This window comes from Triticum aestivum, chromosome 2A (assembly GCF_018294505.1).
Source record: "Triticum aestivum cultivar Chinese Spring chromosome 2A, IWGSC CS RefSeq v2.1, whole genome shotgun sequence".
Taxonomy (NCBI): Eukaryota; Viridiplantae; Streptophyta; class Magnoliopsida; order Poales; family Poaceae; genus Triticum; species Triticum aestivum.
In genome coordinates this window covers 511494396-511505415 of record NC_057797.1, presented here as the reverse complement: position 1 = coordinate 511505415, position 11020 = coordinate 511494396, and the positions used below count along the sequence as shown (strand labels likewise).

Genomic DNA, 11020 nt, shown 5'->3' with positions numbered 1-11020 from the left:
GCACCTGATGAGTTATTGTACCGGAATATGCAAAAACAATTGTTGTTGCTTTTTATTTCTGTACCTGTATAGAAGCAAATATCATATCATCAAGTTTTTATGATAAGTATAAGTATGATAATAAACTTAACTTTGACCATTAATTTTATCAACAAAAAGTGAGTTATATGCCATAAAAAGTACGTCATTGGATGCAAATTTCAAAGAACTTTCTAATGATATGTTTTTTATGACATATAATCCATATTTTCTTGACCATAATTATGAGTCAAAAGTGGCCTTGTATAAGGGAATGGAGGGAGTATCATTTTCTTTTGAGAATTTCATTTTGCGTTATTAACTCTCTTTTTGAGAATTTCTGAGTATGCTTTGTATCCTCATGTCTTATTGCATGTTGTCATGCACCACTTCCTTCCGACACTCTTGATTTGGTTCTCACGGGAATCTATTCCATGCGTAGGATTTTGGCAAGGCATACAATGAATATAAGCAAGGAGAACCAGCATTAGAACGCATATTTGATTTAACAAGGTTCATCCCTGAGGTAATCGCCATCTATTGTTAAGGACTGCTTTTTATTAAAATTATAAGATCATCGAACAAATCATTAGTATTTTTTTCTAAGGTTTCTTATGTATGTGATATATATGTATTATTTTCGAGAAATGCAATATTCCTAAAGTAATTTTCTTCTGGTTTGGATGATCATGGGGTTTTAGTTACATTTTTCTAGTGGGAAACTGCTTGAAGGTAAAAGAAGTCTATTTGGTTGTGTGAGAAACGAATTCCATAGCATATACCTTTGAGAAAGTATAATTTTGTGGTATTATGTTCTTGGATTTGAATTTCTGTTATCAAGGAAATTTTCTATCATAAGTCACAACTCATACATCCATGCTGCTTTCATGTGCTGTAGGTGAGGGATAAACCAAGTGCAGTTCATTTAAATTCTGTTAAGGGAGATATTAAGTTCCATGATGTTACATTTAGATATGTTGCTGGTATGCCACCAACAGTAGATGGTGTGAATCTTCATATCAGAGCAGGAGAAACTATTGCTATTGTTGGACCATCTGGTGGAGGGAAAACCACTCTTGCCAAATTACTCCTCCGTCTTTATCATCCACAAAGTGGTATTGAACTGAACATCAGTAGTACAATTGGTGCAGAATCTGTAAACAGTCTTACACGTTTCACCTTTTTAGCTCAAGCTTGGTATCATGAATTCTGGTTTTCTTGGTTATCTAAACTTCATGATTATCTTCTAAGATGGCTATCGACAAACTTCCCTTTTAGGACATATAGCTCTGGACAACCATGATATTCAAGACATTCAGTTGCAGTGCTTGAGAACACATATTGCGTTTGTTTCACAGGACCCGGTTAGTACCTGTGGTGTATCATTTCCTTTTGTGTCTTTGCGGTTTGAAAGCATCTCATTTGGGGTGTTCGATAGGATATCTTGGTAATCTTTTGTTTGCAACTCCTGATGGAACTCTGTTTTGGTGGTATCTCAGCTTCCAACACACATAATTTAACATTTTTACATGTTGGACTAAACACATTTTGCACTGCCATTGTTTTCATGCATGTTCATTTCTTCTTTTTTCATAGATGTTATTTTCCGGTACAATTGCTGAAAATATTGCGTATGGTGACCCTATGGGAGATATTAATATGAGAAAAGTTGAGAATGCTGCTAAGATTGCCAATGCCAATGAGTTCACTAAGATATTGCCAAAGGGATATGACTCGTATATAGGACAGAGAGGTTCTAGTTTAAGTGGCGGGCAAAAACAAAGGTAAAATTCTCCCCAGCACAATGTCTGGCAGCTTTTTTGGCTGAATTGGTTTCGATGTTTCATTCAAGCCAACACCATGCGTATTTTCAATCCTCAGGTTATCTATCGCAAGGGCAATCTACCAAAACTCTTCCATACTGGTACTGGATGAAGCAACGTCTGCTCTGGATAGCAGGTCTGAGCTGCTACTGAAAGAAGTACTGATGAATTTGATGGCAAGCCACACTGTAAGTGGCGTGTGCAGTAGGAGTATCGTTCTTCAGAGATTTCTATGCCTACCTGTTTTCATGATGTTCTCCCCGCATTTTCAGGTTGTCATCATTGCTCATCGGCTGGAGATGATCCTGATGGCTGATAGAATTGTTTTACTAGAGGGCGGTAAATTACGAGAGATCACGAGGTCGGCTTTCTTGTCCCTAGATGGCCGCTTCGGTTCACCACCAGATGTCCTCAGTCGAGAATTAGGAGAGGCTTGAGACTATGAGGGAAAAGTGGTTTGTTGCGCTGCAATGCGGACGTTGAGCCGCAGGCATGATTTGATGAGTGATCAAACGGTGGAAGCAGCATGTTTCCGTGGACGCCTGTCGGCCAGAAAAGCTCCCTTGTAATAAGCGCATTTGGGCTTCCAAATCGCTGAACGTCAGGATCAGGTACCAAACCAAGTGGTGCGGTTAACGATAATGCCACAAGAGAGAATCAGCAAATTAATGGTATGAGATGGTAGACTTAACGACAAGTATAAAATCATGACTTGATTTCAATATATTATGCCAAATTGGTCTGTTGTAATGTTAACTGCGGCAGCACAGCAACCACACAGGCACACAGCTACAAGTATAAAATAATGGAATTGCCGAAATAATGCGAATCAGAAAGTTGCAAACAGGCGCACAGCTGTGTTGCTCTCTGCGTATGCCTTGTAACTGCGAGCTGATAATATCAGCATAGTCCTGTGTTTCATGATAAATAGGACAATATTTACTTTTCTATATACAAAAAAGCACGCATACAAACATTATATATAACAAGTAAAAATGACGTACAGTACAAAGCAAAATCGTCACCAAAGTGTGTCTGCCTGTTTGGGCAATGTACAAAACACTTGTTCAAGAAATACGCAATCCTGCCATATTCAACAAGTGGTGATGGATTCATATCATATCAATGGAGTGGCCCTAGCAACATGGAGTGTCAAAAGTAAGGTAAGCAACACAACAGATCTTATCCATGCCAAGGTGCCCAGTATGACCAATCTTGCATATTGAACAGCTTAAACAACAGCTGAGACAGGCCTCTCTATATTCCAAACTCGGCTACTCTGCTTCTAACCTCCTCAAGGAAGGATCTGAAACCTATAGAGCCAACCAGCAGAGTGCCATCCAGAGCCCGATCCTCAATCAGGTATTTCTCAAATGTTGTTGTATCATCACGTGCACCATGAATAAAAGCAAGCCTGGGAGTTAAGGTCCTTTCTTGCTTCAACCTATCGACCGTTGATCTCAACAGACCTACAAACATAAGTTCAGTGTTAGCATATGCATTGGCTGAAATAAGCCGTAACCATACATACTACTACATCCGTTCTCCTGTAGTTGAGGCCTTCAATATGCGTGCAGAAATTAAAAAGTCATAACAACAGAATTAGTACTCCCTACTAATATAAGACGTGATCTAAAACGTCTTATATTAGTTTACAGAGAGAGTACGATTTAGGGAGGAAATGCAGTAATCTCAGGACAACTAAGTGGCACTTAAAAAAGATGGTGCTGAACTCACAGTCACGTGGAGGAGGAAAGGGAATTGAAGGGCTGGCTGTAGGCAAGTAATACACCAAAAGGTCAGTGTAGGCGTCAAGAAGGAATATTGGTCTCTCACTGGTGAATACACTGCGACTTAGAGACTGATGCACTTCTGCTTCTGTATCAAGAGAGGAGTACGAACTCAGTGTAGGACATATAGCTTGCCGAAGAGAAGCCGGTTCCAGTGCACTGTGAAGAAAAATAATAATGTTGAACATTATATAAGCAGTACTTGCGTAGCTCAAATAAACTACAGCAGTGAGATAATCTGGATTTTGTAAAAAAATGTGGAAAGGGAATTTGTGGAATTTTGTCGTTTCTTCCTGTGAGAACTTTAGGAACTGCATGGTAGCAAAATATATACTTCACCTGAAGAGGCACTGCAAATATGTCTGGTAATCTGGATGAATATGTTCATCCTGAACTTGAAGTAATGGGCTTACTAGAAATGCAAATACAAGCTGTGCCAGAGGCTGCAATTGTGAGCAGTTTGAGAAATCAACGTCAATATCAGAAACTCCAGAATCAGCAGGTCTGACGTTCTTGTATGCCTTGTTGTACTGGGCAATGAAAATCGCCAACCAATCATGGATCCATAGCCTTGCTTCTACCACATCACTTAAAGAAGCCAAAATAACCTGGAAAATGAACTTTTTCAGTATCAAATGATCTTCTGCTCGATCTTCGGTGATAACTTTGGTTTTATCGAGTCTAGAATATAATTAGGTTTGATGATCATGAACATTTCTCTCCTGTTTTTACGGTCACCAAGCTTAGCATTTATAACTAAAATACCACAGAATGCCAAAACTACAATATACATATAATACATTACGTCCCTGCAGAACGTATTCATTAAACAAGCTGATTCAGATAAGGATTTAAGCTAGGCTAGGATTCCTTATGGTGAATTAATAGATTAGCGTAGACTGCGGTCAAATTTAGCTTCTCTTCTTCCATATTAACACAGAGTCCTGAGAGCATTTTGGAAACCCAGAACTCAAAACTTGTTGGTTTGGCTCGACTTCAATACACCGGAAAGGCGGAAACCAGTGCCAGACAACCAGAGTAAACCTAGCTTCAGATTGCAGCGAAGAAGATAAAACAGGCCTACCAAAATAGGGACCTAATAGCTCCTAAGCCTAGAAGGGTTGAATAAATATCAATCTTCTAATTGTTGACGAACATTCAAATAAAACCATTAGATGAATATTCAAATAAACAGCTAAATGAATGTTTAAGTAAAATACAGAAACACTAAGCTTGTAACCAGCTGTATCCCAGACAAAAGTTTCCTACGCATAATTTTCTTGTAGAGTTGCACTTAATTGATGTAGTAATATGTTATAGTCCTACAGAGGCTGTGGCAACATTTGATTGCTATAACTTTCTTGTAGTGGCAATTAATTGATGTAGTAAGATGCTTTAGTCCTACAGTTAACAGCCTTCGTGCTTACGACAAACAGTTTATCCATCAAAATTGTACTGCCACCGTTACAATTTAGGGAGGAAATGCAGTAATCTGAAACAGAGGTTGTACCTGGTGTACAAGTATCGTCAATACCACATCTGGGTCAACAAAGTCATACAGGTCCCAGATATTAGCAGTTGTGTTGTACTGGATAGTCCGCACCCTTAGCCGCCTTTGCACTGAGAACTTAGATCTGGACGAGGTGTATTTTTAAGTTACAAAATATGAAAATATAGATAACAATGTGTATAAAACTGCTGCTAGCATGGAACATCTGCAAATTGACAAAAAGAAATTGCACACTGCAAATTGACAATTAGACAAACATTAGCAAGCAAGTAATTAACATGCAAGCCAGTATATCACAGGATCATCAAAAAATAACTTGGACAGCTCACACATAAGGACAATTGTCAGTATGCTTAAACTTATTGACACCAGAGGAATGGCATATCAAATATACTTTAACTTGTAAGAGCAAACAGTAACAATGTAACATACTACTCAGTATTCACAAATCTGTGACAGGCGATACGAAATTTACCTACTACCAGAATTGGAAGCATCATCTGATGTATCACCATGGTGTACTATCATCGTGTACTTAAATGCGATTTGGAGAATAGGAGGCCTTGACTTCCTGCAGTTGCAAACATCATGTTGAAATGGTTTAGGAGATAATATATTTATACTCATCATAGTTACAGTTCCCTTGTTTAGGCATGGAAGTTGTTATTGTTACTAAAAGACATACTCAAGAAAAGACCGGACTCAATCAACGGTTAGAATCTGTCTTATGATTTACTCTCTGGTTGGGGTTATACAGGCCCGCCTCATATTTCGAGTCTAACTTTGGCCAGTGATTTAAATAAGAAAATATGGTCTATATATTGCATTTGAAAGATGTTTCCAACAGTTACTTTTTATGGAACATAGCACATATTTTCCTGGTTAAATCGGTGGTCAAAGTTAGACCCAGTACAATAGGGCCCTGTGTAACCGACCGGTGGTAGTAGTATCCTTTTTGTATTTGTATAGCATAGTTAGTAAGATCCCTGGTAGATAGTGCTTATACATTGTGTACTTTTTTTATCTTTTTAAGAGCAAATCCCAGACATCCTAACTGGGAATTAGGTTGAAACATCTAAAAGATGATAGGTTCATAGGGGGGAAAAGGACGGTTAGCTTTAATGCTGAAAATTCTAGTTTATTTCCCTTTTGACAATGAATGGTATAGTTTGTCGGGTTTTCTCCTTGTATAGCATAGTTATCAAGATCCCTGGTAGATAACATGCTTATACATTGTGCACTTTTTTAGTCTTTTTAAGAGCAAATCCCAGACACGCTAATTGTGAATTAGGTTGAAACATCTAAAGGATGATAGGTTTCGTAGAGAAAAAAAGATGGTTAGATTCAATGCTGAAAAATCTAGTTTTTTTTTCCATTTTGACAATGAATGGTATAGTTCATCGGGTTTTCTCCTTCTCTTAGTAATGTGCTGAGCCCATCCTAGCATGTTTTGTTCTACAAATATCTATAATATTTAGAAGTGGAGAAGGAACGGCTAGGATTAACTAGACATAAGCAATAGAAAAGGAAAGCCTCAGATTAATTTGGCATATATAGGTTAAAAAGAAGCACGGATTGATTGGAAGGCGACATCTAAATAACCATAACCAAGATAGTTTAGAAGGACAACCGGACAAGGAGAAGAACTTGCAAATGTATCGTAAATCTATTCCTATGGTGCCATAAAGATCCCATCTTTTTTTGCGGGGCGTAAAGAAGATCCCTCGTGTGGTACAGATTAGTGATGCATATAAACTACATCAGGGCTCGCAGTGTAGGTAATTTTCCAAACTTACTATTGATAGAGGTATCACTAGTTCATTACTGTCCAATTTGTGTTCCAATAGATTAAGACTCATTGTGGGCTTATCAATTTGAGCAAGTGTGTAAGGAAAACACTCTATGTAATGGGGTGGCAACGTGATGAACAAATCAATCATAGAATTAGGCCTATCGTTTGTTTGCTCAGCATGTCCTATCACTATCCCCTGCACCTGGGGTTTCAGCCCTAGCTGCACACTTCTCCACGGTGCCCAATCGGTAAGTTCCTGACCTAGCCGAATCCTCCCATATTGCGTCTGTTCCAAAGGTTCAAGCGCTAACAACAGGTAAGAAAGAATTTGAAAATCCTAGTTTCAGCTATGGGTGTGGATCATGATGACTTTATTGGTGCAGTCAGTAACAAACAAAATTCATGTATCACAAGGCTTATACTTCTTCAACCAGACCAGCCCAGTTGTGGATAATCTGATACAGCATCCATATATAGTAGAATGAAAAAACAGGTCCAATGGCAGATTTAAGCTGGAGTACAGAATACATAAAATCATTTTCTTTTTTTTACCACAAAAAATGTCACCCTACCTGTAGGGAAGAAACAAATGTCTGATACAAAGATCTGGCTACGGATTGGCATAATTACTAGCAAGGCCCAACACTGTAAATGGATGATAGAGTCTCCTATTTGGTTATCTCTTTGAACGGTGGAAATCTAAACTTCCAATTTGTCAGAGCAAAGAAGGAAAGTACCACATTGCTGCTAGTTAGTTCAAGTTCATCAAATTTTAACACATATAAGCACATAATCTACAAAAGTTAGAAACAGCGTGACCTTTACCTGGCAAACTGAGAATCCTTTTCAAACTCAAAGTCGTAAGTGTAGCTAGCAAACGAATCACAGCAATTTATGTGCTGAACATGCATGTATTGAGGATCTGGAAAGAAATGACCATACTGTTGGACATGAATTAAACAATATCAGCTGAAGGAACATATAAAAAGGTTCACTAGGTAAATTTGCATATCTCTCAGAGTACTTACAGAATCAGCAATCTTGATCTCTGGAGATGTTCTCAACCGCAGTACACATCCAAAGGCATATGGACGCTTTAGCATTTTGTATCTGAAAAGTAATAACGGTGGATAAATGCATGTTACTACTTCACAGCTATATTGTAATCAATGGCTCAAAGCATGTGAACAACATGTTGATCATATTTTCACATTCTGCACATATATTCGGCTATAGATTGTATTTACCATGTACCAGGCATCCAACTACGTCAAACCCAGTCTGCTCAATTTATAGTATGGACATTTGGGGTAGTGCACAACCAACAATCAGATAATTTATTAGACTATTTGGCATCAGGCAAGTCAACATGATCTAAATCTAAGGTTCAACAGTGAGTAGTAACAGAACCTGTTGCCCACAAAAGAATACTAGGAAGAAGCCTATTCAGATCTCACCGCCCCAGAAGGCCAGAATAAAGCCCCAAAGTTAGCCTTGGGTAACAAACCCCCTGGCACGGAGATTTAATAAACAGCCATCACACGTTGAAATCAGATTATAACAAACAAAATCACTAAATAGACCTGAATGTCCATAGATGTGATCCCAACATTATGGGGGTTCCAAGCACACCAATTTCTTGAGCTACACTAATGTACAAAGCATGAGCATATGTTATCCTATCAATCTGACTGACCTACAAAGAGGAAGAAAATAACATAAACAGACCAAACAGTGCTTGAGAACTGAACCACGTTAGGATATCTCCTAGTTGAGGAGATGCAATTGGACTGCTGAATAAAAAGAGCACAGAGCCAGAGATGATGACTGAACTTACATATCTTGTGGAAGTGTTGATTCATCTGTATTTGAATACAGAAACAATGAGCCACCACTCTCAACACTCAGAACTTTTAGGGAAGTAAGATCAGTGTATTCATTTGTAATCGCGAAAAGGTCCACACATGCACCTGCTTGAACAGCACTAGCAGCCTGTGATATGGCAATCAGGATACCTCCCAAAATATTCTCAGAATGCATTGATCAATATTTATGCGAACCTACCAGATTTTTGTAGAAACTTGTCTCTTCGGGCAGTAATGTATTATTTGAATCCACCACTTTACCAGTATTGTGGTCCCCATTGCTTCTTGCGTCCAGTTGGCCAGCCCCATAATTCGGAGGCCCAGATAAAAACGCAAATATTCTAGCTGTTTCAAAAATTACCAGGAAAATGCATAATATTAGAACGCAAGGCCATGTACTTTAAAGAGAATAAGTATGTTTTCTACTAATAAAGCCTTTAAAGAGAATATGTATATCTTCTACTAATGAAATAACAGAATAGTAGTGTAATCAATACAATAAGATGTCAAGTTCCCTGCAAAAAAAATTGCATACCAAGTTCAAAGGTAGTTCCATTTTCCACACTTAGGTAGTTGACAAGAGCATCAATTGCTACCCCAAACCCACGGGTATGATGCAATGCGTGATCTTGAACTTGTGATGCAGTAGTTGCCCTTTCCCATGAAGCTATTGGTTTAATTGTTTCTAGTGCTTCAGCAATGCGGTCTTTGAAAGTGCCAACCTGTTGAGATGTAATTAAAATAAGCGCATATAGGAGAAACCAATGCTCTAGGTATAGAGGTTGAGTAAATGACTGAACTGAAAATTGAAGGAATTAAATTAAGAGGATAAAGTACATACAGGAGCCAAAAATGAACAAAATGGCATGACATCTTTAAGGTCCACGTGCAAGGTGCCGTCAGAATCAGGAGGGATAAAAACGTTTTTCACAATTGGTATTGGACCTTGAACATCATATAGTCCTATCTTGCTGCTAAACGTTAAAATCCCAAATAATGATCCTGGAGAAAGAGCTGCAAGGCATCAATAGATCAGTGTACACGTAGCTGTATCATGTATGTCCTTTCAATAACAGAGTTGTATAAATAGATTAGCTCCTAAAGCTTGTGAGTGGATCTCACCTTCAAGAGCTGCCAGAAGAGCACTTTTGACTAGCTCCAAAAACTCCTCAGAAGCTAAAAACAACATGAAGAAATAAATTATGAGAAGAAGACATAAACAAGTGAGCTCTAAATAAAACAAAACAGAAGGTCTCAAAACTCTATAGAGTTATTCTCATGAAAATCTGAAATATTTTGATCAGGACAACAGGCGCAAAAGGTGGAACCTATCTTAGCTAGACGAATTCAAGCTAAACCAGGATGGATTTGGATTCGTTTATCCATGCATCATGTTAGTGGAAAACAAAATCTACCAACATAACAGGATCTTGGATTGGTAGAGCTGCTCGCTATAATGCTGCAATGATTTTCCCTTTTACACTACAAAGGAAGCAACAACAAAAAAAGGCGTCCAGGGGTGCCACAAACACCACACAGGAACCCCACGATCATATCGATCACTTACTGGACCAAACTAGGACTGGTTTATTCTCCATTCATATGTGGTACAATCTTATTCAATCTTATTGGACATTTTGGTTGACATTTGAAAATCTAACCATCACACATAATTGCACAATATTTAGAGATCATGACCAACACTACCGTAAAGAGAAAATTTTGGCATGACCTATTTGAAAATCTAACCATCACACATAGTTGCACAATATTTAGATGAGAAGTATGCACATTAATAAGATCATGACCAGTAGCATAGTAAAGAGGAAATTTTGGCATGACCTCTTTGGAAATTTAACCATCACACATAATTATAGGATATTTAGATGAGAAGTGCAATAATAACATCATGACCAACAACATAGTAAAGAGGTTAAGGCATTCTAAATATCAACAAAATACTTCATAGAAATCAAATCCATCATCTAACCTAAACAGCTGGTTCACATGCATATGGACCATCCCAAAAGCAGCTCCACACAAGTTGAGACATAGTACATCCAAGTCTAGCAACATCATCAGCTAAACAGCAAGGTTCACATATGCATAGTGCTCCACAAAATAAATGTAGTTGCGCATCATCCTAAAAAGCAAGGTTCACAGCTTCTTTTTGCTTGTGCTCTTCGTCGAAGGACATTTTTTGCTTCTTGTGTTCTTCAACA

The 11020-nt window shown here is 38.2% G+C and overlaps 2 protein-coding genes across 2 annotated transcripts in view; one reads left to right on the top strand and one right to left on the bottom strand.

The window, feature by feature from the left end:
- The window catches only part of LOC123189154 (ABC transporter B family member 29, chloroplastic), a 5929-nt gene extending 3364 nt beyond the window's left edge, over nucleotides 1–2565 (top strand). The window contains exons 6-11 of the mRNA XM_044601500.1: nucleotides 461–544; nucleotides 917–1133; nucleotides 1297–1382; nucleotides 1615–1802; nucleotides 1900–2029; nucleotides 2114–2565. Of these exons, the coding sequence (XP_044457435.1) occupies nucleotides 461–544; nucleotides 917–1133; nucleotides 1297–1382; nucleotides 1615–1802; nucleotides 1900–2029; nucleotides 2114–2278 (870 nt within the window). The 3' untranslated portion in view covers nucleotides 2279–2565. The remainder of the gene's footprint in view (nucleotides 1–460; nucleotides 545–916; nucleotides 1134–1296; nucleotides 1383–1614; nucleotides 1803–1899; nucleotides 2030–2113) is intronic.
- A 259-nt stretch (nucleotides 2566–2824) lies between these two features.
- On the bottom strand, nucleotides 2825–9974 carry LOC123189153 (protein transport protein Sec24B; the record flags this gene model as incomplete). The annotated part of the gene is given in 12 exon segments (XM_044601499.1): nucleotides 2825–3310; nucleotides 3579–3790; nucleotides 3971–4239; nucleotides 5142–5265; nucleotides 5617–5712; nucleotides 7759–7874; nucleotides 7962–8043; nucleotides 8771–8925; nucleotides 8998–9143; nucleotides 9334–9520; nucleotides 9640–9812; nucleotides 9921–9974. Coding segments are annotated over 12 exon segments (1826 nt in total), but the record flags the coding sequence as incomplete, so codon positions are not given.
- Between the last annotated feature and the right edge of the window lie 1046 nt (nucleotides 9975–11020).